The sequence below is a fragment of the Exophiala xenobiotica genome, assembly GCF_000835505.1.
Source record: "Exophiala xenobiotica strain CBS 118157 unplaced genomic scaffold supercont1.7, whole genome shotgun sequence".
NCBI classification, from domain to species: Eukaryota; Fungi; Ascomycota; class Eurotiomycetes; order Chaetothyriales; family Herpotrichiellaceae; genus Exophiala; species Exophiala xenobiotica.
In genome coordinates this window covers 2,716,510-2,743,629 of record NW_013562488.1, presented here as the reverse complement: position 1 = coordinate 2,743,629, position 27,120 = coordinate 2,716,510, and the positions used below count along the sequence as shown (strand labels likewise).

At 52.4% G+C, this 27,120-nt stretch overlaps 7 protein-coding genes across 8 annotated transcripts; 1 reads left to right on the top strand and 6 right to left on the bottom strand.

The window, feature by feature from the left end:
- Positions 1 to 5,490: 5,490 nt before the first annotated feature.
- PV05_11705 (uncharacterized protein) lies at positions 5,491 to 8,546 on the bottom strand. Its single transcript, XM_013455215.1, has 2 exons — positions 6,148 to 8,546; positions 5,491 to 6,043 (listed from the first exon to the last, which is right to left on the bottom strand). The coding sequence occupies exons 1-2, from the start codon at positions 8,329 to 8,331 to the stop codon at positions 5,897 to 5,899; spliced, it is 2,331 nt and encodes a 776-aa protein (XP_013310669.1). The 5' UTR covers positions 8,332 to 8,546; the 3' UTR covers positions 5,491 to 5,896.
- A 288-nt stretch (positions 8,547 to 8,834) lies between these two features.
- PV05_11704 (uncharacterized protein) lies at positions 8,835 to 11,645 on the top strand. Its single transcript, XM_013455214.1, has 2 exons — positions 8,835 to 9,770; positions 9,868 to 11,645. The coding sequence occupies exons 1-2, from the start codon at positions 9,187 to 9,189 to the stop codon at positions 11,498 to 11,500; spliced, it is 2,217 nt and encodes a 738-aa protein (XP_013310668.1). The 5' UTR covers positions 8,835 to 9,186; the 3' UTR covers positions 11,501 to 11,645.
- Positions 11,646 to 11,948: 303 nt separating this feature from the next.
- Positions 11,949 to 13,629, bottom strand: PV05_11703 (uncharacterized protein; the record flags this gene model as incomplete). The annotated part of the gene is made up of 2 exons (XM_013455213.1): positions 11,949 to 12,281; positions 12,364 to 13,629. The coding sequence occupies 2 exons, from the start codon at positions 13,627 to 13,629 to the stop codon at positions 11,949 to 11,951; spliced, it is 1,599 nt and encodes a 532-aa protein (XP_013310667.1).
- Positions 13,630 to 14,563: 934 nt separating this feature from the next.
- Positions 14,564 to 17,535, bottom strand: PV05_11702 (uncharacterized protein; the record flags this gene model as incomplete). The annotated part of the gene is made up of 4 exons (XM_013455212.1): positions 14,564 to 16,013; positions 16,062 to 16,879; positions 16,926 to 17,037; positions 17,087 to 17,535. The coding sequence occupies 4 exons, from the start codon at positions 17,533 to 17,535 to the stop codon at positions 14,564 to 14,566; spliced, it is 2,829 nt and encodes a 942-aa protein (XP_013310666.1).
- A 789-nt stretch (positions 17,536 to 18,324) lies between these two features.
- PV05_11701 (uncharacterized protein) lies at positions 18,325 to 19,566 on the bottom strand (the record flags this gene model as incomplete). Its single annotated transcript, XM_013455211.1, has 3 exons — positions 18,325 to 18,434; positions 18,491 to 19,044; positions 19,094 to 19,566. 3 exons carry the CDS (start codon positions 19,564 to 19,566, stop codon positions 18,325 to 18,327), a joined length of 1,137 nt encoding a protein of 378 aa, XP_013310665.1.
- Positions 19,567 to 21,318: 1,752 nt separating this feature from the next.
- On the bottom strand, positions 21,319 to 23,984 carry PV05_11700. 2 transcript variants are annotated; one of them, XM_013455210.1, is made up of 3 exons: positions 23,714 to 23,984; positions 23,531 to 23,662; positions 21,319 to 23,430 (listed from the first exon to the last, which is right to left on the bottom strand). In XM_013455210.1, the coding sequence occupies exons 1-3, from the start codon at positions 23,886 to 23,888 to the stop codon at positions 21,620 to 21,622; spliced, it is 2,118 nt and encodes a 705-aa protein (XP_013310664.1). In that variant the 5' UTR covers positions 23,889 to 23,984; the 3' UTR covers positions 21,319 to 21,619. The 2 variants fall into 2 exon arrangements, with proteins under 2 accessions (XP_013310664.1, XP_013310663.1); XM_013455209.1 differs by having other exon boundaries at positions 21,319 to 23,662.
- A 240-nt stretch (positions 23,985 to 24,224) lies between these two features.
- PV05_11699 (uncharacterized protein) lies at positions 24,225 to 25,863 on the bottom strand. The gene is made up of 4 exons (XM_013455208.1): positions 25,374 to 25,863; positions 25,210 to 25,324; positions 24,749 to 25,159; positions 24,225 to 24,691 (listed from the first exon to the last, which is right to left on the bottom strand). The coding sequence occupies exons 1-4, from the start codon at positions 25,389 to 25,391 to the stop codon at positions 24,453 to 24,455; spliced, it is 783 nt and encodes a 260-aa protein (XP_013310662.1). The 5' UTR covers positions 25,392 to 25,863; the 3' UTR covers positions 24,225 to 24,452.
- Positions 25,864 to 27,120: the final 1,257 nt, after the last annotated feature.

Genomic DNA, 27,120 nt, shown 5'->3' with positions numbered 1-27,120 from the left:
CATCTTTTTTCCCGCCAGCCTTCCATGACCCATGACCCCATCTATGGTGGAACGCCGGATAAAAAGCAAAGGACTTTTTGATACAATACTGGTTGTACAGGAAATAGTCGTTGATGTTGAAATCCCCGAGAAAAAGTTGCGCCGTGGTTGATGCCAAAAACAAGTGTCGCCGGAAACGCTCAAAGAATTTTGAGAGTACTTGTACAGGGTAGTCGAAATACACATGGGGATTAAAAAATGGTTGGCAAGAACGAATGTGCTCGGCCGATGTCGAGACGCTGTCAGCGCAGTTTATGCATGTGCGCCTGCCTCACGGTTGGTGATGGTAAGGCTTCAGTGTCGACCGGCCGGCGAGAGAATTGAAGTTTGTGCGTCGATGGTTCTGATCCGCAGGGCTGATCCTGCAGGTACTGGACCACGAGCGATATCATTTGGCTGGCGGGGGTGGCTTGGGGACGCCGGTGGTGTCGTAGCCTCCACGACCGAGGTCGCAAGGAGCTGAATTCGAAGATGACGAGGAGGTCATTGTGTCTGGATTTGAGCCGTGTTAGAGAAGAGATGGTTGCATGAGGAGAAGTACCAGAGGTTCCAGAAACAATGCTCTTATATAGGGAGAATTGGCTGACTCACGATGTGATATAGAAGTTCGAGGACTGCGTGTCTTGTGGCCAGTAGGCTGCGAGGAAATGACCGATGTTGTACAGAGATATGGCGCTGACCGAGAGCGTCCAAGTACAGTGGAGGCTCTTTGTAAGAGGTGCTCGGGCGAGTCAAGGGAGGAATTGAGGGATGAGGACAGGAGGCGCGTCGAGAATTTGAGTTTCTTGCGCTGTCAAAAAGGATGCAAATGACGGTGGTCTGGCTGCTGAACGACAGGTCTGGAAATAGACTATCGGCGTATATGGTACATAGTACAGGTAGAATCTCGAGTCTCGGATGCTAGATTGCGGCCAGATTTTGTACGCAGCCGGGTTGTCTCGATCAAGGGGTGATAGATCGAGTAGATTGCCTGGGTTGGGAAATTCGTTTATCGGCCTGGACCTGGCTCTGTAGTGGTAGGAAGCAAGAAATCGGCAAGACAGGAATATGAACAAGACAAAGAATGTAGAGAGGAGATGTGAAACCAAAAAAGAACGTGTAACAGTGAGCCAGGTAGGAAAATGTGACAGATATAAGATTCGAGTCAAGTCGCAAAGCTGCAGCTTTCGAAAGGGGGTCGCGCGGTGCTTCGGATTAGCTGCAGGCATTTCTTTTTCGGACAGTCACCCACAAGGCTCCCTAGGAACGGAACCAGGCCAGGAACCCAGAAGTGGATATCCGTGCCTGAAAGGCGGATGGTGGGACCCGAGAGTGTAAGTGTTGACTTCGAGGACTAAGGAATGGGCTCTAGACTAGTCAAAAAAGTTGCCAACGAGACAAGACGGTGGTGACGGGTGCCGAGTGACTGTCTCGCGACTGGCGGCGGGATACCAGGGGAGACCATCCCGTCGAGGAGCGAGGAGCAAACCGAAAGTGCTAACGGCGACAGGATGGCGATATAGCGCCGAAAATGTTTCCATCAGACACGACTCGAAATTGTAAAACATTCGTGCCTGGCCTTGGAACTGGTGTGAACAGGATCCCCGATCGTAGCGCCGCGCAGGTTTCGTTCCTTTGTTCGATTTGAAGTGACAGCTAATATGACGCATCCGAAGTGGGATCAGGGCCTGGCTTGGAACCAGGGGTAAAGCAGGGGTCTCAAGGGGGTCCTCAATCCGGCTCCCAGAGCTTCGGGAAGGCCAACCTAACCATACATGGTGGGCTCGTGAGCGTTAGCGATGGTGACTGTGGCCGGGGAAGCCAGGAAGTGGTGCAGGACCGTAGGTCGAGTGGGTTGCTTTAACGCGCGGAAGGACGTTGACGAGAGACTAGAAACACTCGAAGCATTTGTTTCCAACCCACTGTCCCTTCAGAGATATGTCTCCGCGTCTTGACTCGCCCTCGGTGAGACGGAACTTCAGCCAGTTGCAGCTTGGATACGAGAAGCAACGTAGTGACTCGACTCAGCTTGATGTAGGAGTCACTACGCCTTGTTTTGCCATTGCCTTTTCTCTTGCCGTTCTTAAGATATCCTGCGCTCCTGGCGGACTGTCAGCACAGCAAGCCGAAAGCAAGTGGGAGGAAAATAACCAAACAAACGGTTTCTTTGGTAGGGCAGCCCCTGTTCATCATACCGTTGACAAGCTTAGGGATCACTAGGATCAGCTAGCGAGGCGAGATGGGACTGGTGCCAATCACCCGGCACCCTCTTGGCGCTCGTTTAGCCACTCTTCTTCGAACTTGGAATTTTCCATGCTTGTTGCTTGACTTCGCTATCGCACTTCCGCCGTCGTTAGTGTAGCCGGATCACTGCCGGTACCTGCAGAAAGTCCCACCGACGTCGATCACATCATCGCTCAATTCGGATGCTCACAACCGGCCAGGGAATTACGTGAGGGACCTTTGTTGACAGGTTACTGACAGTCCGACGACAGTTTGGCGGGTGAGCACTGAGCAGCAAAGAATTTCGGTTATCGTACGGAAGAGCGTGCATGGCCGTGGCCATGGCCAATGTGGTGCGCGATGGACCATGCTGTTGACCTGTCACAGTCCAGCCACTATCCGGAAGATTCAGCCTTCCGATCAAAAAATCGATAAAGCCAAACGGTTTGCTCAAGATTCTCGGATTTGTGTAGCCGTGGAAATGTAGCTTGCATGCAGTGTTGCTGTTTGAATTACGAAGAGATCGTGCTTTGGGGAATGGTGACAACGCGTGAACGATGTAGCTTGGCAGCTTCGAATAATGGAAGTCGCGACTTAGAGGATTACAGACTTGATGGTATTTTGATGGATTCAGGTTTCATCGACATTACCCTCGGTTTCCGGTCTCGAGCAACTCCATACCTCCTCCCGACTATGTCAAGAGCATCAATCATGACAGACGATAGAGCAGGACCCGAGTTCAACCTCGATCTTGAACTTGACCTCGACCTGCCTTCAACACGAAAGTCCCTGACCGATTGCCTTTCATCAGGACCCAAGGTTATGACATCTCAATCCAGCCTTCCGACTTTGTCGTGAACGAGGCTCAGCTTGTCCTCCAATTTGCATTTCCTGCTCCCCGTTGCATAATGCTCCCCCAGTCACCAACCCACTGCGGCCGCTAGAATGCAGCTAGAAACCCGGCAGATATCGTCTCTCTTCCACCCGCAACCTAACAAAACTCCTCCGATGATCTTGAGATCACGACGCGTTATTAAAGAGGTGAAAGATGCTTGACAGCTCTCTAGCATAGTACATACTCACGCCCAGAATCGTCAAATCATATTCACGGTCACACAATCTTGTCGTATCAGCCGTGTCGAGAGATCGCGGAGACCCATTCCACATCCCACCACCCTGGCCCGAATGCTTCCGTCACATTCAGTGGTTGCATGAGATCCTTGCTGGCCTCGCGGCAAGGCTACCCAAGCAGTCCTCGTCGAAATTAAACATGATCAGCCATGTGGCGGAAAGCGGATTTCTGACCAGGCCAGCTGCAAGCCTCACGCCTTGGGCTCTGACACCGTCCACACCGTTCAACTCAAACAGCGCCACCAAGAATGCCTCCCCGCTTCCGCAGACACATTTCGCTCCACCCAAAAAGTTGAAGGAGATCCAGAAAAAAAGAGTCGTCGGTCTCACGCAGCAACTACAGATACAAATACAATCGAGGTTGCACCATGATCGACGCATATGATCTTGCATAATGGCTTGATCGACAACGTTTGCCTTCGTTGCGCTTATCCCTTACCTCTTTTACCTGACATTTCGGATATCACATTTCGGAGACCAGGAAATGTGCTTGCGTGTGCGTGTCAGAATTGATTGTTATGATCAGACAGACGGGGAACAGGGCACCGCTTCCGTCTTTGCTCGCGCCAACATAGAACTGCTGCCTTGGCAGGCAAGGGACCTGGTTTAGGTTGGCCATGTGTCTCCGGGGCCCATTCCAGCAGTGTCCATCCATTTGGGCTCGGAAATTATGTGGTCAGCCTACCAAAAACGGCTCCTAGGGACCCTGTACCTGCAGCCACCCAGCAATTGCAGCATACGGAAGTACAGGGCTTGTGCATCCGGCAGATCGACTGTGTGCACTCCGACTTGGTGGAAATTCTCCTTTGGAGAACAACGAAGTGGGCATCGCCCAACGTTGCCTCTTCGACCTGCGAATGTCACTTAACCCACCGCCTTGGTGACCATTGCGCTATCGCTTCTCATCATCTCGGATTGGAGACCATGCTAGGCCCTACGAGTAGAAACTCGCTCTTGCTTCCAGTCGACGGTCCTGGAAAGTCTCAGGCGAATTCGATCACTGGCTAGGCGAACGGAATATGGGACACTTCGCCTCGAATCCACTTCCTTGTGAAACAGTATCGATATTGGCTCCGACCAAGCTCAGCCATTGAATCCAGGTCTCGGGGAAAGCCCTCGTAAAACAGTCTTGACGTTAAACAGACTCGAAGGTATTTGGAAAACGAATGTACCTGGCACTGGCACTTTTGCGGTCGAGGTACCTCGAGTGACTTGACACGTCCAGTGTCCATGTTGGTCTTCTTCCTCGAAGATTATTTCGGGTCCTCACTTGATTTCCAGACGTTCCCTAGTCATTTTGCTGATCTCAATGGCCTCGATATCGATCGAGCTAGGCAGAGGCATCCGGCGCTGGCTCAGAAGACGCAGCTCATAAGTTCCCCAAGACAAGGAATGCTCGTTTGAATTTTGATTCCTTCCCGTGACTGTTGGGTGTTCACAGCTCACTGTCGATTCAAGAAGTGGCTACCTCTGCTGGTACGAATATGATGGCCACGCGAAAGAACATTCGCTCCTCATTCCACACTCGCAGGCGTGCAGTCCTTGTTCGCCCCATGAACATTGACCTGCGTTTTCCAGCACTCGAGCTGCCAGCGACAGACACTGCGCCCAGCGATGCCCCCTTTGTACCAGTGAAGATACCAACAGGTGAGAGCACGGCAATTTGAACCTCAATGTCCATTCGCCTCGTCCGTTGCCCGGCTGGCGGTAGGTAAGATGATACTAAGATCTATCTTCAAGCCGGGTGTTGCTCTTGAAGACCGCATTAATTTTTGGTGTCCCTATCTGACAACTGCTCGGCATACTGATGCAAGAGCCACAATCTCCTGCCGGATCATCCCCTGAATTCATGACCCTCCCTAGTGTGCCTGATTGAGTCCACGAAATGTTGCGCAATTGAAGGCCTTCGACAGGACCGCAAGAGCCAGTTCGTGTCCATGAGCGCGATTCCCGAGCTTTCAGCCTGTGCCCGAGGACTGACGATCATGGCACAAGATCAAAGCGGCAACGGACGTAGCAAAGAACACTATCTTGTTTCGGCAATAGATGTGGGAGCAAGTCTGATTCGATTCGATTCGTCGGTCACTGACCTTGACCGCCTGTCAAAAGACAATAGCATGCCCGTCTATCTGTCCAAGGCTGGTGGTATCAGAACGACTTACTGGACACGACTATGAGCTCTGGTTTTGTCAATACTCGCCTGTCCACGAGCCGAACTGTCTGCCCGAAGCGTTTCAGCAGCATCCCGCTAGCGAGCAACACATAGGTCTAGATAGTTCAGATCAACTCGATACTTCGATGGCAATGGTACCAGGTAGTCTGGAAGATATCGTACTCAAACATGTCGCGCCATACTCATTCAGCTGCGTGATATTTGGAAATTATGCACATCACCTGGAAGTTGGCGCCGACAAGGCCTCCATCGTTGAGCCTTTCGGTTGCCGTCGTTGCTAGCCCCCAATCCTCCTCGATTTTCGAATCCCTTTCCCGGACAGGATCACATCTTGACGCTGGCGCTGGAGGTTCACTTAATCCCTCTTCCCACAAGCCCATTACTGTTTTCCCCCTTATGAAGCTTCTTCCGATCGCCAGGACAATACCACTTGACCGTCCGTGGTGGAAGTTCCACCAAATTAACGCATTCCATGTGAAACCATTGGCCGAAGTCGCACTGCGCGTGAACCATCATGTTAGCACATCCCACACGAAAGACACTGTGCAAGTCATGGTGAAGGGGATGCTGCACCGCCTCGCTTGCTTCTCGCAGGTACATACCTTCTCGTCCAACTCACAACAAATCATCTCTCCCCAACTAACGTCCCCACAAACACAATACCGCTCCTCATCTGGATCAATAATCTCCTGGCGCCCGTCCGTGTCAATCCTTATCTGCGGGAGGACTGTTGCATTGGCTTCCGGCGTGGCCGCTGCAGCAACCTTGGGCGTCGATGTCGACTTCTGATGCTTGGCCGGTTTGGTCTTTCGCTTACTGACACTAACAGCCGCTCCACCGTCCTGGCTCGACTGCATCACTGTGCCTGGTGCATCGCGCTTGCTCCGACGACTTGCGGCTGTGGATTTCGGGCTGAGTTCGACGCCAGGTGTCTTGCGGCCTGTGACAGATGGTGTCATGGACGCGCGTCGACTGGGCCTGGAGGGCTGTGGTTCAACAGACGCTGCTGCTGAGCGGCGTGAGGGCGGTCGTGAAGGGAGAGGCGGCGTGGATTCGGTCTTGGGCGCCACAGAGGCGCGTTGCACGCTTGCTGCTCGAGTCGTTGGAGCCGGAGTAGGTGTTTTCGATTGCGCCGCGACAGGCGTCGAGACTGTGAGTTTCAGTGGGATCTTGATGGTTCCTGCGCTCGGAGCGGCAGGTTCACTGCCAGGCGCGGTGACAGCAGACGCAGGAGGACTTGACGCTAGAGGCGATGGCTTGGGTGCTGTCTTTTGCTTCTTTCTCGCGGGGTCTGGCTCTGAGGATGGTGATAGAGACGACGTAGGGGTATCTTCTGCCTTTCTCTTCTTGGACGTCTTTTCGACTGCTTTCTTGGCTGGACTGGCCGTACGGTTGCCCGTGGGTGTGCTAGCGCTGCGGTTCAACGATGCCAATGCTGACGCGAAAGGTGCCGTGAAGAGATTACGAAACTTCGTGCCTATGTCACCAAGTCTTCTGGCTGCAAGTTCTGCTTCCTGAGCAGCCAACGCCGCCTGTGATCGGGCTGGATCTTGCTTTTTCTCCTTCTTTGACTCCGACTTTTTGGCCGTCTTGGGCTTGGAAGCTTGAGCCTGAGTTGGAGTGGGCGCTGCACTTGGTACCAATATCGTATCTTGCATCTCTTCGGCCGCCTCGTCAGGCACATCCGCTTCCTTTTCGAATGTCTCTGGCTCGTCCTTTTCCTCAAATGTCTCGATCTTCTCTGCACTCTCTACTCTGCTTGCCTTTGGTCTTGGCTTCTCGGTACTATCGAGGTCGTAGAATGTAGTCCCGTTAGCCTCAGCTTCGGCTTTGGCTCGATAGTAATTCTCCCACCCTCTTCCTCGATCGGCCAATTCACGTCTGATCATGATATCGCTAGGCTCCCAAGTATGGTTCTTCTTCATCTTCTTTCTGAGTTTATACATTTCATACTCGGTCAAGTGTGTCCACGGCCTGTATTTGCTTCCAATGGGTGCATCTTCAGGGGGAGGAGTGGGTTTGTGGTATGGCTCAGTGGTCTCGCGAATGAACTGCTGAGAATCCTTGGCCGAGGTAGCCTTCTCTTTCTGTTGCAGGGTCGGCACTGGCGCTTTCGGCTGTTTGAGCTTGAGGACCGGGCGAGGGGGTGAGGGTGGAGGTGACTCCCAATCCGACACCTCTGTGCTTGCGATGGGTGAGTCGGGATCGTATGGAGGCAGAACCTCCCCCGGCACAGTCACCCGCCGTCCGCGGGGTCTCTTGAGTATTGCCGACGCAACTGCACTGCCTCGAGGAGGGTGTAGGGTCAGACGTGCTGAAGTCCCTTCCAGTTTTCTCCCGCTGCGTGAGCGTTTGATCTGCGGTGAGATGGATGGTGGGGGCGTAGGGTCGCGTGAAGGGGGTTTTGGTATGGCATTTAATTTTGCTAATATGCTCTTCATCCGGTTTTGATGCCTGTCGACGACATCGTAGAGTCGACAGGCCTCGCCGTAGGCTGATTCTCTTGCGTTGAGCGCATAGTCGAGGTGGGAAGATATCTGAGTGCGGAGTTCTTGTGCGTCTGAACGAGCGGTCCGAGCGATCGAAGGTAGCGAGCCGTAGAGCTTGGTGAGGTCATTCAAGGTAGAGGTGTGATTCAGATATGTTTGGTCGAGGCCCCGGACGAGGGTGAGAGATCGAATTAGGTCCGCAGGAAGGTACTCGGTATAATCAAGGAAGTCGGTGACGGCAGCCTGTGCATCGGGGTCGACAGAGCAATCACGCCCAATGTCTGCCATTGTCACCATCGGGGCTCGTCGTTAACGTTGGAGGAGCATCGCGCGGACTGAGGGAGGGAGGGTCGAAGCAGTGGGTCAGTCTCGAGGTAGTCACTTTCGCGGACACTCAACAGCCGGGGGCCCAGGAGATGAACTTCGCGGAGACGGGGAACGATTGACACCAAGGCGTGCAGCGATGATCAGCCTCTTCCATCCTCTTACTGTTGCAGCGACATGATTTCTCCAACAGACGCGACTTGGGACTTCGCGATGTCCAAGGCGGTGAAAGCCGGCAGTATGTTTGGGCTGATCACGTGCAGTCTCGCAAGGCTCACAATAAATTGTTTCTGTCTGATGCATAGTTTGACAAATTCACACCCTCGACACGTGAAGACTAGGCTGTGGGAAATGTTTGTCAGGCAAAAGAATTACTTGGCCGGGTTGCCCCTTCCTCTCACGTGCCCTTCAGCCTTCTTCATCCTTGTGTTACTGTCTCCCTTCACTCATGGGATTCCTCGACATGTCTTATAACACAACATTCATCGTGCACTTATTTTACAGGCTGACATCTTAGAACTGAATGTAATCGCTCTTTCTTATCCTTCACTCAAGCCTTTAGTCGCCTTGCATCAAAGGACAAGCCCTTCAACTAGACTGGTTGATCTTTACTTCTCATCCTGCCGACGTTAATTCAACTTGTCACTCCCGCTTCAATTTTCTTCTCTTTTCTGATCTCCCATTGCATTGAGTCCCTTGCTGTCTTCATCCCATGGTCTCTTCCTTCAGACGCGAGTCCAATTTCACGATTTGACGATTTGACGATCTCCATTGACTGCACGCACCCCTGCCTCAAACTTGCTATTGACGCCCACTTGGACCGCAAAAATGGCTACCACACCAAAGAGTCGTCTTAATCAGTTGTTCGCTGGGAAATCTCTTCCAAGTCCTCCGAAACCCGGTGAAGTCCACTTCTCCGTGAAAGAGCTTGAGCAGAGAGCAGCCAAAGATCAACAGCAAACCTGGAAGATCCCCTCCACTGCAGAGTACCCGCGGAAGATCATACCGCCGCCAAAACCTACCGCGAGTGCTGATGTCTTGAGCAGCTCTGAAGACGAGGACGACTATGTTGCGGCTTTCAGACCAAAACCGTCAATGATTTCACCTAGCAAGCAGCCCAGAAAATCAAAGGGGAACCCCAAAGATGCTCACATTGAGCCTAATCGTGCAATTGAATACATTCCTCAGGGCAAGGTCTCGTCCAAAAGCGCGAAGGAGCATGCGGTTTCAGAGCCTTCCAATGACAATGAAGGACTCCCAACGTCTAACGCACAGGGAGTACCCGTCACTGGTCACTTCTGTCAATTCTTTCTGGCAGCAAAGTTCCCCTACAAGTACATGAATGACGGCAATGACAGAGTCTCGAAATGCTTCTTCGCTGACAATAAGTTCTACAATCGAACTTGGGACATGTAAGTCGTGCAACTTGAATGACCATATTGGCTGTTGAGAGACCTCCTGTCCTATCACCCCCTGACATGGTTGGGCTTGACTAACCTCACAGTGCAGCTACTACCTCCATCCACCTTCCACGTTGAGCTCCAAATCTATTGTCCTTGTTCCGCATTCACAAGTCCAACACCTTGTCAACGAAATTGGCAAGACGTTCAAGGTGCCGGTCTTTGTGCCAGAATTTCCGTTCACCCTCACGTTTTTCGACGATGGCACTCCCCAGCCTCAGCATCTAGGCACCTCGAACTCAAGAGACGAATTTAATACTCTGCATAACTCTATCCCTCCAGTTGGAGAGAATCATGGTGAGCGCCCTGCAAATGCGCCACGCACGACCAAACAAGATTTCGCCGCCTTCAGAGAAAAGTGCCAAGATGCTCTTGCAGCTAGCAAGAAGAAAGGTGGTGCTACGGCTGGTAAGAAGAAGAAAGAGGACGACCGGCTGCTGGCTGTGCGGGACTGGAACTCGCAACTCAGAAGAACCCAACGATACCTCGGCCTGCGTCGCAAATCAGTCAGACTCCAACCAGATGCTGAGCTCTCGTGGGCCGAAGAGCAAGAAATCCGCAAGAAAGCCATCATGGAACCGCTAAATATCCACAGCCCCGCACCACATCCGTTCGAGAAGGAGCCGGTTATCATCTCGATCGACGTCGAGTCATACGAGAGAGCTCACAATCTCATCACCGAGGTCGGAATCAGCACCCTTGACACTCTCGACTTGGCGGGCATCGCTCCCGGCCAGAATGGCAAAAATTGGATCAATCAAATCCGATCACGTCACTTCAGAATCAAAGGTCGCCAGCACCTGGTCAATAAGGACTTCTGTGTCGGCAATCCAGATGCTTTCCAATTTGGTTGCTCTGAATGGGTCGATCTCAACGAAGCTCCAGCGGTGGTTGACAGTTGTTTTGAATGGCCCTTCTCCGTACAATACAAGCATGCAGGTCTGGAGGATCCTTGGGATCGTGAGCCTGCCACCCACAACAGTGCTTCGGATGCAAGTACGGGCACTATGAACCCTCAACAAGATGGTATAAACAGAGCAGCGATTTCCAGCGTGTTGGATGGGCTCGGAAACTCTGATGCTATTACTCAAGCCATTCGTAAAGCAGAGGCCGCCCGAGATCCCAAAGTCCTCCAACGTGGTTCCAAAGAGCGAAACATCATCCTTGTAGGGCATGATATACGCAGTGATCTCGAATACCTTCGCACCTTGGGCAGCAAAATCTTCAAACCATCCCGTGGTGCATATCCTGTAGCAGCGATGGAGGCAGTCGACAACGGAGATGGTGTTGCCAAGATACTAGGTTCTGTTCTCGAAGCTCTTGACACTGCTCCATTGTACAAAGCTTTCAAGGAGGAATCTCAGCACCGCAACCTTGCGTCGATTGCGACAGATTTGGGTCTACAGTGCTACTTCATGCACAATGGTGGCAATGATGCTCGGTATACCCTGGAAACATTGATTGCAATGGTTGTCAGGGCTAGATTGAAGGAGGGTGAAAAGGAAGCGGGAGACGGGGCCAACGGCGAAGCAAAGAGAAGCTTCAAAGGCGGCTTTGACGGACCCAGTGATGCTGGAGCAGCAGCTAAGGCGAGTTCTGAGGCAGATGGGCTTATTGCTTCCACTGAGCGTTTGGGAATGGATTCATCGATTAAGGACGATGACGAGGAGTGGGAGCTGTAAGTAAGCTGGAGATTCGTGGCTGACAAGCACGGACGAAGGGTAGGGAAGGGACACCAATTGGATCAGCCCGAGAAGTCATTGTCTGACGATTCTCTGCCTGGGTGAGCTACAAGCTTCGAGATTCTCGGACACGCGGACGCTGCTCACAAGTTGCAGCAATTGGCGCCAGCGTGCTACCATAGACTGACAGATACCAGTCATACTGTATGATGATTCCAATCACGAGCTTGAATGAAATAGTCATGTCACCCAGATTTCTCCCTTCCGACGGCGCCCAAGGGGCTAAGTCGGTGCTCAGGAGTAGACATAGGTAGATCCCTTGATTGGAATCGACGCCAGCTATGAAAGCTCTTTGCTGTTCACACTCAAGGAGGTCTCGCATGGGAAAGATCAACATCGAGACCAGTACCACTCACGATGGCCACTCCCACTCTCCAGCGGGCAGGCATCAAGTTGCGGTCCCCGCCAATAACGTCGTGGTCTGCGTCTCCGTCACACCCAGCGTAGTTGTCAATGTCTGTCTGATTACCACTGTCGTGCCTGCACCGGTCTGAGCGTCCGGTATTTGGGATGGGCTGATGATAGACTCGACCAGCCACGTCTTTGTGGTTGGCATGGTCACAGCGACAGTGACCGTTCTGTCTGAGCTGGTGGGTGCTGCGGAATCACCGAGGCGACTGCGTACGATATTCGAGTCGGTCAGGACGGCGATGGCGGTGACCGTGGAGGACAGGGAGAGCGTCGTTGTTGTTGTGAAGGTTCCCGAAGTAATGATAGCAGGCTAGACGCCATGTCTCGTTAGTTTCCGTCTTTTTCCTGGGCAAATGGAACTGCGATGCGATGGAACAGGATTTGCAACTTACACCGGAAAAGCTCACAACACTTGTCTTTGTTGTTGTTCTCGTGCTGCTCACCAAGCTCCAACTCTCACTACTTGTCACACAATTCATTCCCGTGGCATAGGGGAGACAATTCTCCACCCTGACCAGGCCTGGCACCGGCGAGGACGCACCGACCGCGAGATCGTACCAATGTGCTGCGTAGTAGGCCACTGGTCCCTTGGGTGTTCCTGTCGTATTCACACGTCCACCACCCGTCGCAGCATCGGCATCGGCATCGTTTGCAGTAGCAGTGGCGGTGGTAGTAGGAGTTGCGGAAAAGACCGTAGCAAAAGCCGAACAATGCCCATCAGCATCAAACCGAGCGAGTTCACTCGAAAAGGTAACCCACTGGTCGCAGTCGGTAACTTGCACGGGCACCATTCCACCACCGGGTCTGACGGTCGTGCTGCATATCTGCGTCGTAACTGGGGAGTAGATGGTCTGGCAGCCTGAAGGGTCGAGAATGATGCGGGCCAGGTCCATGTCGTTATTTGGCTCCTTGTCTTCACGTCCATCACGTTCATCACCACTACTGCTGCTGCCTGTTGCTGTTTCTGTTGTTGTCGAATCCGCATTTGTCGTCCCATTATTTCCTGCCATCGTGCCGGCCGATGGTGGTGGAGCAGATGATGATGTCGGACTCGTGCCGTTAGCCGTCCTCATCACAGCCGTCGAACTCGTACTCAAGAACACGGTCGTTCGTCCATCCGCCAACACTGCTGTAGCATTGACTTGCACGGGAAGATAGTCCGTCGCCAACCCTGTCGCTGTCTCATCACTGATAGTGTTTCTTGCACTCCCAGTCGTCATCAGCGTCGACATGCTCGATGAATTCGTCGTGGGTGACATCGAGAAGAATGGCAGGCTGGAACCAGCAGCCGTGTCGCCAGGGCATATTGTAGCGACAGAGACTTGGATTACCGTCGTAGGGAACATATATGATGAGATTGTGCCGCCAAGGGTATTATTCAGTGGCGCAATTACGGTCGGAGACGAGGAGATCGTGCTCGCGAGGGCGGATATGGAGATGGACATGGTGTTCATCGTCGGTGAGGTTGATCTTTGCGCCGAAGCATCTACGGGCTCCCTCGTGGACAGACCAGGTGACTCTGTAGTCTCGACCAGCGCGTCCGGACCTTGTTGACGTGGCCTTGGTTGATTAGGATGATTGTGAGATTTGCCGTCGTGACGAAAAGCACAAATTCGACCCGCCAGAGCCGTGAGGACACGCAGAGTCTGAAGCTTCATTGTTCTTGTTAGCGCAAACGGAAGGGTAGGGGCAAAAAATCTTCGCCAGCGAAGACTCCGACCACGACCACCAGGGACAAAGAAAATATATAACAGGCGCAGAAGGAGCAAGAAATAGAATGGCAGGGGGATCGAAGTCCAGTGAACCATTCTCCAGTTCGAGACTCTGCTGGTGTCTACTGGAGCTGGGCTGGAATGTGATGGTTCAAAACCCGCAGGTTATGGTTGGTATGTACGCGCGACGAGCCCCTTGGGAACATGACGCGCACGAGATGCACCCTTGACCTGACCTGCCCGGCACGCATTCAAATACCCAAATTAGTGGTACCCTTTCAAAGGAGATTCATTTCGTATTCGCACATCCAGGATGGACAGCATTTCTCCTCAATTGCCTGACCGCCCATATCCTGAATACTTCGTACACTTGTGCTCTTTCCCACCAAAAGTATCGGGATGAACCAGCTGTAAGGAAGGATATCTCAACCGCGCGTTTCTTGAGCTGGCAGTCACCGCAGATAATGGTGAGATTCGGACTCCCACGCGGCTCCTTCTTCAGGCCTGACTTTCACAGGCCTCGCACGCCTTCACTGTAACTTTGGCTAACGCTGGTTGTATCCGACACAATGAGGGCTTCGATGAGGCTGGAGATGGGCTGGCTGCCATTGCATATCCCAAGTATAGAGTCGTCCATGATGCTGTCAATTTGGCAGCCGCTGCAATCGTAGGTCATCTGCTATTTCCACATTGATGTTGAGGAAGGACCAGGCTACGTGCAGAATGTCTGCAACTTTGGAATCTAGTGAGATCGATATTGTTGCACGACCCGCTAGGATCTGGAGGCTGGATCTTGATCAACCCCAGGATTTGGGCGCCACCAGCCGTATCCCGGTCCAGTATTCTGGCCACTTCCTTGAGGCTGGGCTTGGGTATGTCCCTAACTATACCCAGGGTCCTTTCGGCTGTTCTGGCCTCCTTGAGGGTGATGCTGGTCATCATGAAAAGCGTTGCTCATGAACTCCATCTCTGGATCCGGATTCTGCTGAAACTGCATAGGCCCATCGACTTGGAATTCCGCCGGGAAGTATTGGTCAAATGCCATCATGGGATCGTACATCGAGAAGGCTTGTGAAGTCGGCAACTGTTGGACATTCTGCGGCATCGTGGTGTACATCGAAGTCGAGGTTGGTTGAGTCGTAAAGATGTTGGCGTCGTATGAAAAGTTCTGGCTAGACATATCCGGCATCATAGCGTCCTGCGGTTGGGTCTCAGGCTTACCGGGTGGTAACAGTGGTACATCGTCAACATCGCGGCCGACCTTCTTCGCAGACTCTCGCAGCATCGGGATACAGATCGCCCAAGCTCGTCTTGCCGATGAACTATCTTCACCAAGAGCGTGCAACCAGCGAATTCCTTTTTTGCTGGCTTCCAAAACACTGTCGACCTCTTCGGGCATGTGATTAGCACGGAATGTGATTTCGAGCATCAGCACTGAAGTACATTGAACGAGCCAATGCAGGATATTCCACCAAGGTCCAACTCTCAATAAACCAATGGCATTCGGCTCATCGGGAATGGATGCCAGCATCTCCATGGCAGCCTTGACACAAGCCGCAGCAGAGTTGCGATTGAACTCGAGTGACTTCGTAGATTGGTGCGGGATCTTGCGGTCAAGGCGGCAAAGACATGGTCGGTGGATGGTCATCTTCGCGCCGTAGTAGAAAAACCCAAGACTTAGGCGATATTCGTACGAGCCACGTTCACGCTGCTTTCTCCGAAATGCAAATGCTTGTGGGAGTCTCCTGTACCATCTCTCAAGCTGCTCGTCAAGCTCTTGGATCTTGGCCTGGATGTCGGACCAGGTACCTGTGACAGATGTGGGATTGTACAGTCGATGAAAAATGTTTTGAGACATTCGACTCAGTTGCACCAAATGCAGGAAGTAGAGGGATCCGTTGGGTGGGAAGTCTCTTGCCCATTCCATGTCTCCTTGATTGGTAGGCATGGAGGGCGACCGTGAATCGACCTTTGTTTGAGAGCGAGAACGATCTGTCGAAGGAGTTGAGTTGGTAGCGCTGGGCGTCTGTGTGTTTGACGCGGGAGCTCGATCGCCTTGCTGTCTTTCCTTGCTCAAGAGTTTCTGACCGTCCTCCGAGTCGAACAATTCTTCCTCTAACGGAATGGGAAGTGGTGTTGTGCAATGTTCGTCAAGGATGCAATTAACTCTGCCTGTCATGTTACAGAGCCGGTGCTCCAGGCAGTAAAGGGCCCACCATACGCGATAGCGAATTTCTTTGAGCGAATTTTTCAGATTGGCACTGTCGTTGCGCATATTCATACCCAGCGAGGTAGCAGCCCGGATTGCCACGCCGATGAGAAGCCATGCCCTGCTTCAGTTAGCTGATGCGCATGTGAGAAGCCTGCTGTTTACGCACCTATTCACTTGACTGACACATAGCAGGTAGAATGACATCAGTCCCAATACCTGGATATGTTGGAGGTCCGGATGTTGGAACAAAGTCTCTGAACTCATGGTCAAAAGTCGGGCTCGCGTAAAATAAATCAGGTGATCGCGCTCGTCGCCTCTCCAGTCTGCCTTGATAAGGTGGGAATATCTTGCAGCGATGGCGAAGATCATGTTCAGAATAGCCAGCCATTTCTCAGGCGGTCTCTGCACAGTCCCACCGATAAACTTTCGGAATTGAGCCCTCAGATTGACTTTCCCAATGACGGGAAAGCTAGGATGGACTCGTTCCATGTATGCATTAAACAAATGATTGGCAACCTCTGGTGTTGGTAGCTCATACGGGTCAACGGCTTCGAAGGTGAAGATAGATGTGTCGTCCAGGTGGTAGTTGTAGTCGTTGATGGTCCAGCCTTCTTCTGCTTCAGCCAGAGGGAGTTGGGCATCTCCCGGGGGACGCATCGAGGAAAATGAGGTGACAGATGCGTCTGCTACTTTTCGTTGTCTCTCGTCGCCCAGCATGTCTTGTGGGCGATCCCCGAACTGGTTCTCCTCGCGCAAACGTTGGAGCCAGGTAATTTCAGAGTTCTTCCCCATGTATCCGGTGGCCCTGGCCTGTTCGCGGGTGAAATCCTCATCGGTCCTATCGAGAGCACCCGTCGAGCCAGCACCAGCGGAAACCTCTGATTCGGCGCCGGAGCGGGAATCTTCTCTTTCGATACTGGGTATCGCAGACACCGTGTCCAATGTACCACCATCTGTGGCGGTTTCTTCGGCATCGTACATCTCCTAGGCATATCTCAGTCAAGTCCATCGACTGTAATGAATGTCTCACCTTCTCCAACGATGCACGAATCAGTCTTGCGTCTGCCTCGTCGACTCTGTCCATGAGTGCCCTCAGGAGTTTTTCGTAGTCGGTCACCTTCTCGGTCATAGTTCCGAATTGCCTGGTCTTCCGTCAGCATCAACTTTGCCGCAAGCAGAATTCGGACATACTTCTTGACTCTATCTCGCTTCCCATCCGCGTAGAAACATGTTATCTTGAAGTCCTGGCAGTGTCTACAGACAGGTCTCTCGCCGCTGCATTTCGTCTTTCTGTGGCGACATGGTTCGCAAGCATGGTTAACTCTGTGCCTGCTCCCGGATCTGACCGCATCTTCACCAGCAACATCGATAGCTCTCTTCAGTCTTGGTATCGCAACTTTTCCCACTTTTGCAGTAGACTCACTGCCGCCTATGTGAGGAGATTGAGGGACTCGGAACAGAGGGGTCTGCGCAGGCGAACTTGGGGTTTGTGAAGCGGAAGTAGGTTGAGCTGATGGATTGGATGATTCGACCGAGAGCACAGGAGTCTGAGCCTGCGATTGTGACTTTGTGCGATCGGGCGTTGGCTGGGGGCGCATGGCATCCCCGCGCCGTTGCTGTTGCTGTCCCTGCCCCGACATGCTGGCTACGGGGATAGCCTGATAGTGGGAGGCGAAGAACGCGGATCAGGAACAAGAGGACTTTTGGAATTCATGGAGTGGTGAGGCCATCGAGCGCCATAGCTTGGTGATGGGAGCAGTCAACGGGAGAGACAATTTAATTTACTTTGATGCGATAGAAGGAAGTGAAAGTGAACCATCAGTTGGTATTGAAGCGTGGTGCTGGTTCTTCCTCTGCTGTGCGGCGCCAGTTACAAGGAAACCTCGAATCCTGGGAAATGGCTGATGGCCCCTCTGTCAAGTCTTTCCACGAATAACACGCGCTGTTGGTATTTTCCGGGTGGAGGCGACTGGACAGAAATGCTTCCCAGCGGCCTGGCTTGCCGACTGGTTGAATAGCTCAATGGCACTTCTCCTGCGGATTGGATCTTCAGCATTTCCACATTATTGTCCAGGCCTTGAGCCATTACTCAATCTGTCAGCCCTGGCACTCCTGGCTCTCCCATTATTTTCTCTTCTTCTTTTTCGAGTGCGGAATGCCATGCGCATACCCATTATTGCATCATCCTCAAGCTCCCTAGGCGGGTTCTTTTTCCACTAGCACTTTGTTTGTCCCAAAGGTTTTCTGATTTCTGCAAGAGAACGATTAGCAGCATGTGACCATAGACTGGGTTTCGTGGTTGCACAGCATCGCACCGAGCCCTCTTTCCTCGGAGGTGTATCACCGTACCCATACGGGGCACTCCGTACCTTGCAAGTGTCTGTGAATTGCCATAATAGTTTGCAGCTGGGGGAAATCTGTTTCCATCCTCAGTCTTGTCGTTGTCGCTTAGCTCCGTGTTGGTTCCAGTCACCACCACCAAAGCCTTGGCCTTGTCCTGCATTGAACATTCCGGGGTTGAATTGATTTGCTTGAAAAGCTACTCGAATCGTTCAGTAAACGCGCATCAGGCTCTGTTAGCATGATCGGACTTACCTGGCATACCCATCCCGGCCATCATAGGATTCATTCCCATATTACCCATCCCCATCCCGCCCATGGGCATCATATTGTTCATACCACCTCGACCTCCTCTCATACCGCCAATGTTCCCTCTCATAGGACCACCCATCATGCCACCTCGATTGAAGCCTCCATAATTGTTGTTCATACCCATGTTGCCTTGGAAGCCCATGTGGTTGTTGCTGTTGCTGTAGCCTCCCATGGGTCCGGAGAAGTTGCGGTTGTACTGGCCATGTCCTCCATATCCACCACGACTGAAGCCACCGCCGCGGTTGCCGCGAAAACCTTGGGTACCTCCATAGCCGGTATCTCCGCGTGGTCCGGAATTGAAAGTGCCACCTCGCGCGGGTCTGTCGTCTCTTGCTCTCACAGGTGCATCTTTGGGAAGAGTCTTGAAGGGATTTTGTGTCGCATTCGTAAAGACAACCGAGTGCTTTCGGGAACTAGCTTGAGTGCCGCCTTGGGATTCGATTTCGTGCTTGGTTGCAGTTGCTGCTTGAGGCGAAGAAAATTCGAGATATGCTTGGCTGGTAACTGTGTCAGACCTCTATACGTCGTTGAGATAGGCATACTGACCCTTTGCTTTTGCCATTCACTTTATGTTCGCTGAATGTTATCTCTCTCAGTTCATCTTCGGCTCCTGCTTCATTAGCCCAGCCTCGAATATCGTCCTCTGTGATCCACCAATGCAAATCTGAGATCATGAGCGCATTCGTGGCACCATGGTCAACAGGTCTTTCATCCGACGTCTCTTTCCGCTTTACGCCTTGTGTTGGAGCTGGTGTATGCTTGTCTGCAATTACGCCGGCTTTGGGCGGGCGGTCTTCTGTTTTGACCTGGCGTGGAGGTGCTTGTGCAGGTGTTGGTTCCTGTTCTGGCTCGGCCTTCGATTCTGCGGTCTCTTCTGCAAGATGGCCATTCTCCGCATCTACTGCGAAACTAGCCTCTTCGTCTTCTTGTTTGTAGTCCATATTCCCATCATTTCCCATATCAATCTCCCCATCACCGTAGATGTCAATGTCAAAATTGTCCTCGTCGGACGCCATCATGACGGAGGTAGGTGTTTAAAACGTCGATTTTCTGTCTGAATCTTATGCACAAGGTGATCAAGAAGAAGATGAGCTCTGCAAAGTTCATGCTGCATTAGCCACAATACAAGACAAGGATAGAGGTACAAGCCCGCCAGCACCGTCGTCATCTCCTGCCCGTCCTCCGGTGCAAATCCCAACAAGACATACGTACAGAGATGCTCAATTTGATCCTCCCATTGGTCTCACCAGGAATTCCCGAATGTCATATTACATGAAGCAGTCCAGCTGTCTTCTTGAAAAGAGAAGATACAAGGGCCCGGAACCTCGCAGCGGGCGGTGCAAGAATGTACACAATAGAATGAAAATGGATATCTCGTGAACCGTATCACCTTCGCGAACGTCCGTGACTATGGAGCACACAGACGAATTCTCAATCTGCACGCCTAGGTGTTGTTCAGTCAAAGGCTCGGGATACCTCGTGAGAACCTGCACTGCTGATCGAGCCAGGCGCCAGTGTGCAGTGATGTAACTCGAAAAGTGTGCCGTTTGCACAAAATAGGTTTCAGTTAAACGAAAAGGACCGATGGTGATGAATGCAAGGAATGGCAATGAGACTCTGGATGATGATGATGACGGAAACAATGAGGTCTGGTGGTAAGTGATGAGGCCCGACAGCGCAGGCGCAGCTTCCTCCGCGCTAAGGGCTGCGTCTGCGCTACGTCCTCGAGGGGCCAGGGGCCTGCATTGATCGTGACTTGATGATTCTCGGCCTTTGACACCTCCAAAAGCCACCTTACCTACTTCCCCGTATTTTGTCGCTCCATAAACCCAACGACAAGTCCTCACCTACCTCAACCTTGTGAATAACCTCTGCGACCAGTATCTCGATCTCTCGCGTTCACGCTGCCAATAACACTTTATTCCTCGCTGGAGACAACCCTTAACATCAACATCTCCTACCACATACCTCACCACAATATGTCTGATCTACTGCAAGAGATGGCCGACGTGCCAAAGGACTTTTTCAAAGATGGAACACAGTTCATAAACAGATGCACGAAACGTATGTTACTGCCTGTTCTTCACAGATCTTTCTGCCCTTTGCGCAGCAGCACCGTCTTCTTTGAAGCGCACACGGAGATTGCCTCAGGCTCAAGGGAGTAAAGAAATTCGAGACCAGGAATGCCGCTGGCCTTCCGGAAATGCGACTGCGTTGAGGGAACATGGTGCTGCAGAGGCTGGGCTTGGAACACGCCCTCGCTTCTGCCCCCTTCGTGTGATCTTGCAGTGACCGTGCTAACACATCTCCAACAGCCGACCGAAGAGAATTCATCAAGATCTCGCAAGCAGTGGGCATGGGGTTTCTGATAATGGGCGCGATTGGCTACTTCATCAAGCTGAGTACGTCTACCTTCTGCCGAGATCAGAAATTGCAACGACTGACGAGACGTTACTACAGTACACATCCCCGTCAACAACGTATTAGTAGGATGATACGGCCAAAGCAAAGCGGAGATCAAGGCAGAGCCGATGATGAGCCATCCGTTTCTATAATCTTGCATCATCACACTTCAGGCGGGTCGCGCACGGAGTTGGAAGTAGTGCGCAGCGGGAGCATCTTGAGTACCTTGTAGCAAACCCAGAGGGAAAACACCATTAGATGCGATGCAGGACATCTGCGAAGTCGACTTGCATTGCGACAGCATTGCATTTCATTACGCCCTCTAAGTTAGCTAGGTTAGCTAGAGGGTACGTCCAGGAATGAAAAGATGCAGATCATGGTATGCTGAATATTTCTTCTACCTCGCTGCCGTCTGCTCCATATGCATACCGTTGTGTTCTCGTAATCGTGTTCATCGCAAACAAAAAGGTCCTCCACATGATACCTATAGGTACCCATTCGTACGTACCACACGATGCATGGTCGACAGAAACTTGGTCGTGGCCACCCACAAGCTCAAGCTTGCTCAACCCAACGCCCGCCCCGTCACGACGACTCTGGTGCTTCTGGCCACGCAGTCCGCCTCAAACTTACCCTCCTCAGGCCCCTTCTTACAGCATTCAGTGATTGTCACCAGACTCCACCACCATCGTCATCTTCCTCGTCGCCATACCGTTGCGGGCGCACGACACTACTCCTCAAACCCCTCCCCTCGGCCCTGCTGCGCGTATACCTCTCTTCGCCCCGTACCCGTCTTGCTGCAATGTCAAAATCCTCCCTAGCATCCAGCCTTGCATTATAATTGCTGCCCATAAGCGGCATTGCCTCATCGTCCTCATTCCCATCGTTCCATGAATGCAGACTTACCGTCCCCGTCGCCATGCCCCACCCATTCCAGCTCGTCGCCGCCATCACCGGCGCCGTAGGACTCCAACTCGCGTCCCGTACGCACGTCTTCCACACACTATTATGATGCCCGTGCAACTCGTAGCCGTAGCCGTCGCCGCCATCGGTCCGTGGTCGCGTATACTTCGTTGCGGCAAAGACGTCGATCATCGCCTTTCGTGTGCCGTCCATGTTCCATATATAAACCTTTCCATCCTCACTTCCACTATAGACGTATCTCGAGTTTGAACTGCCTGGTGGACTGAAATGGCATCTGATCAGAGTCTTGAGCACCGAATGCCCTCTGAAAGTGACAACGCTGCAGTCCTTCGGGTTCGGCACATAGTCGTCCTCATCGTACGGGCTGAATCGATAATCGAAGTTGGTCGTATAATTGTGCATGTCGATGCTCTTGAACTCATTCGGCGAAATCATCCTGCGCAGGTCCCAGAGCTTCATCATCTGGTCCTTCCCATTCGACAACACATACCGTCCATCGCCCTTGGAATCCACATACGTCAAGCCCTCTGTATGTCCGACGAATATGCCCGCGGGGCGTCCATCGGCCATAGATCGTCTATCCCAGACCCGCAACGTCTGGTCGTCACTCCCACTGTACAGGATATGCGGCGAGGATTTGTCGCCGAAACACACTGCGTTGACGTCGTCTTCGTGATTCGTCAGGCGTACCGTGCTCTGTCGACGCTCGATATCGTACACGACCACGCTGTGATCGCTTGTCCCTGCCACAATCTCTCTGCCATCACCACTGAAGCGTAGACTCCAGATGCCAAACCCGTGTCTGCCCATGTACCCGTACGTCGGGCGACCATGGCCTGAACCGGGCGCGAAGTTCGTAAAATCGAGCAGGGTGTGCTCGCTGTGATCTCCGGGATCGGTAGGGGCAAGACACACCGTGTGCCTGATACTGCTGTACGCCAACCACCTGTTGTCGGGTGACAGCGTAGCGTCGGTGATCGTCCACTGCCCGAAAGGGTAGTCCACCGTCTTGTAATACCGCCACTCATATGGATTACTTGTGTCATACATCCGAACTTTGAAGTTCTGCGTACAACTAAAGAAAAAGTTCCCATCGTCACTGAACTGTCCACTGTACGCCCGGCTGTCGTAGTGTATGATCTTATCAGCCGCCGTTGTACTGGGAATACTATCCTGCGCAATCAGTCTGTTCTGTTTGCGCATGCTGCTCCGCGCGTCGAGGCCCAGTCTCCGCCAGAGTAACCGCTCGCTGATAGTCCGCCTCCTCTTCCGCAGAATGTCCACATGTGAATCAGTGCTGCCGTAGAGACCAGACGTCATGAGCGCGCGGCCCGCGTCGCTGGGGACCTTTGGGAATCTGTCCGCTGAGGGTTTCGACCGACGGCCACGGCGGCGGCGGGCGGCGTTGAAACCGCCGTGGGAGGATTCATACTCGTCGTCATCGTCATCGTCAAAGAGGTCGCGGCCATTGGGACCGAAGAGGCGGTAGCGTGAGAGTATCAGTCGACGTAGGGGTGCGCTGGCGTTGAGAAGACCGCGAATGTCGGCCGTTGTCACTATACAACCACAATCAGATGGTCTGCGGCGGCAGAAGTGAGGTGAGATGAGGAGTAACGAGAGAAGGGTTTATGAAGCAGGACATATAAGGAGACGAACGTAAGCCCTGCGCCGGTCGACCTGCACGGCCTCCTTCTGTTTCTGTCTGGTTGCCGTCTTCCTCTTCATCCTCATCGTCGTCATCGCCGGTCTCGAGGACGATTTCGATCCCATTGAGAGATTCTTGGGCGTCTGTGAATTATTTAGCTGGCTAGAAAGGGGTTGGATCAGGTTGGTCGTTACCAGCAAAGTCCACATCGCTATCCTCTTCGTCTTGCAGACTGGCATCGGTGCTTATTTCCTCGGTGGGGTGGTAACTATCCATTTCATCATCGTCGTCCTCGTCTCCGGTGAAGATGTCCAGGATATTGGCAGGTGATGGGCTCAGGCCTTCGCGGTCATCCCGAGATTGTGACATGATTGATGAGAACGGAAATGGAAGCCCAAGGAGAGAATATAGGTATTGGACGAAGCAAGGTCGCAGGCTGCGGAGGTGCCGCCTTCGGTGTCGTGCTTTCGTGGACGGAATAATGGTGCTTATCTCCGAAGAACGATGACTATATCATTGACGTACCCCACAGCACGGACGATGCTGGAGATGGAGGAGAGCACACGACCAGGCCTTTAAAGATGAAAGGACAAGGTGAAGGCGCACTCCTTGCCCTTTATTGCAAAGAAGGAATTCTTCTCTTTGGAGACTGGTTCAGATGTTCGCCAAACCAAACGAGTTCATCGTGGCAGCAAACAAGAGGGCATAAATTCCAGGTGGGGCTTCCGAAGCATGATATCAAAAGATTACTGGTATTCGGAACCATGCTGGCGTGCACTTTGATTCCTCTATACTGTAGGGGCCTGGTATATTTCCACGTCCTTTCCAAAAGGCTGCTTTTCCCAATGACTCCCAGCGCCATGCAAGCGAGCATCACTCGACCAGAAATTATGAGCCAGCAGAGTCTCATGCCTTTGGAGTCCGTTGTGCCTTCTAATCGTCGTCCAACGTGCAAGTTGACTGGCTATCCGTCCACCCAACGAGAATATTCGCGATATCACTGGCATAGCAGTGTGTTGCAGATCCTTTGCCCAAGTCTCCGGATGAATCAATGGCACCGGAGTTGTATAGCCGAGCGGCTCGGTAATACGCCTCAGCATATTCGATTCCTTCGACGTCGGCTTGGGCATTGATATCGGCAGCAAACCCATGTCCAGCATCCGTGCCGCCAACTGTGAAAGTCATTGTTAGCAACGACTGTAGCAACCCCTATTTTTCAGCAAACTTACCCCCATCTGCAATCATACCCAAAATCTGATCCGTTGGACATGGATTGAGTACTTTCCCATCATTGCAGGAATGCGTTCCTTTGAACGATTGAAGTAAACCCGGATTCTTGATTCCATCCGGCGAAACGCTGGTCTTTGCTCGAACACAGCCTTTGGTTTCTTGTAGAATGGCAGCCAGAATAAAGCGGTGATCTACCCTGGTTTGATGGGCGATCTGTTTTATTGAATTGTACAAATCTTGTGTCTCTTGCTCTGAATTATTTGGCACCCCATACAGCTGGTCGCAACTCCGGCTGATTGTATGTTGATTGGAAACCCATAGATCATTGAAGGACACCCACGTCAGTTGATTGGGCCACCCTGCCGTCACCGAACCATTGCCTTCATATTCGGTGTAGTGGTTTGACCCGCCTGTTCATTGCGATCAGCATTAATCCCCGTGCTCTTGCGACGTGACCAACCATCATAGTCATTCCAGTATCCATCTGTCCCTAGTGCGCCTTGGACCACGTCTTCGGCTCGTTTTACAAGGGGAGAGGCGTAGGTCAAGGCGGCGAGCAGAGTTGCCAAGTATGCCTGCGGGAGTGTTAACCGTCTGTACATATTTCCTAGTGGTTGTTCGTACCAGCCGGGATATCCCCATGGTCAAAGACCTTCGACAGATCGACCGAGCGAGTTGACTCTAGGGATCGATGGTTCGAGTTGATGCCTGGTAAGACGGACGTTGTCGCATACGCAGGAAGACAAAGGAGACTGCAAACGCAATTGAGTGCTCCTTAGACGATCCAAAAACAACGTGGCGAGGTGGAAAGACAACGTGGATATTCTTGGGTTAGTATCAACAGCAGAGGGGATGCAACAAGGCTACAAAGGAAGACCTCGCCAAAAGGATCTGACTCGGGATGTTTCAGCATAAGGGATTGTTGGTCCGACTCCATCGCCGCATGCTGCATCCTGCGAGGCCACCCAGTCCCCAAGACAGGCAGGATGAAGATCGAGGGCCTTACCCACAGCTCTGCATATCATGGTCTCGTTCAACGGCTAGCCTCAGCCTCTCAGAGGCTCGGCCTCAGACGCAATCCACTCGAGAGGCTCAGATACAGTCGGAATTGAGAAAATAGGCGCGCAGCATCCCCAGTCGCTGTTGCGGGTCGTCAAAAACTCGACAGGTCTTTTTTAAAGTAAAAGAGTGGAACTGTGAACAAGGGGGGCCTCCGGCTCTGGCTGTGGCCCTGCGAAAGTCGGTTCTTGCCCGCCGCTCGCCCCGGCATGAATCTGACTTAGCTCATCTCACCGTGCTACTTCACTGAGAAGAGTACATAATCGGTGCACCATCGTGTATCGCACATGTGGTGGCAGTAAATTGACCTCGACATTCCGCTTCGAGAGATATCAAAGTCCAATCTGTCATCCTCGGATGAAGACTGGATGTTGCACAACGCCACCGCGTCGTGGACGCATTGACAATTGGCTCGCCTAAGCTGCGCGGCTTACGAGCGACTTCAGCGATGTGCTATATCAAATGCAGGCCATCTCTTGCTGTTTGAGGTTCACCTACGGAGTACTTCATTGCTTTTTCCTTTTGAGGCACACTTCGGGAGTGTGGGAGTCTAGTTGGACAACCGTTCCTTGTTCCCTGGCTTTCGAGGCTCCTCCTGCCTCCCATTATCTTCAATGTCTTGTGCATGTCGACGGCCGATAGCCACAATCTTGGGGATGCCCAGAATCTAGCTTGCCACGACCGCTGCTGCTGATGCCTGCTAAGACTCACCCAGCAATATGGGCGAGGTGGGACTGCTGCTTCGTTGATCGGCATAGCTACATTCGGTGTAAAGTTGAACACAACGTTGTACCAGTTGAGCAATACCAAGGACGTGACAAGTCCGTCGGACCAAAACCGACAGGCACCTACTCGGAATCATTCTTCAAGCGTCCATTTCGTCGATCTGAAATACGGCCAATCCGTCAAGCTGCAGGAGATGGGAGGGCCTCCAGGGTCATTGAGGACGCCCTTAACTGGCGTCCGAAATTCCATATTTCTCATTCCTCGAGGTACATGCAGCAATCTATCAACATGTTATGGAGCCTTCCTATCCAGGAATGACGTCGTGTATCAAGGCACGACTGTTGGTATCGGCTATGAAGGAGTCATAGAGGCCAGACCTGCAATAAGAAAGGCCCTCACACACGACGAGCAGTTTGGTCACACGTAAGAAGCAGAGCAGGTAGGATGGTCCTTGTTTTCGAGAACGTAACCCTACCAATTCTACCTGGATAGCCATGAGAACCTGCTCATTGCTAATTCGTAACCGATTGACCCATTCCCTGATGATTCCTTTTCGCTAGTACTTTTGTAGAGCGCATCTCTAAAG

Coding starts and splice junctions, on each gene's coding strand:
- PV05_11705 (XM_013455215.1), bottom strand. CDS start 8,331: ATGGTGACAATGGCAGACATTGGGCGTGATTGCTCTGTCGACCCCGAT. Junction 6,044..6,147: donor GTTGTGAGTTGGACGAGAAG/GTATGTACCTGC, acceptor GTTCACGCGCAG/TGCGACTTCGGCCAATGGTT.
- PV05_11704 (XM_013455214.1), top strand. CDS start 9,187: ATGGCTACCACACCAAAGAGTCGTCTTAATCAGTTGTTCGCTGGGAAA. Junction 9,771..9,867: donor TACAATCGAACTTGGGACAT/GTAAGTCGTGCA, acceptor CTCACAGTGCAG/CTACTACCTCCATCCACCTT.
- PV05_11700 (XM_013455210.1), bottom strand. CDS start 23,888: ATGTCACAATCTCGGGATGACCGCGAAGGCCTGAGCCCATCACCTGCC. Junction 23,663..23,713: donor TAGCGATGTGGACTTTGCTG/GTAACGACCAAC, acceptor AATAATTCACAG/ACGCCCAAGAATCTCTCAAT. Junction 23,431..23,530: donor TCGACCGGCGCAGGGCTTAC/GTTCGTCTCCTT, acceptor GTGGTTGTATAG/TGACAACGGCCGACATTCGC.
- PV05_11699 (XM_013455208.1), bottom strand. Junction 25,160..25,209: donor ATACTGGAATGACTATGATG/GTTGGTCACGTC, acceptor CGCAATGAACAG/GCGGGTCAAACCACTACACC. Junction 24,692..24,748: donor GGGTATGATTGCAGATGGGG/GTAAGTTTGCTG, acceptor TGACTTTCACAG/TTGGCGGCACGGATGCTGGA.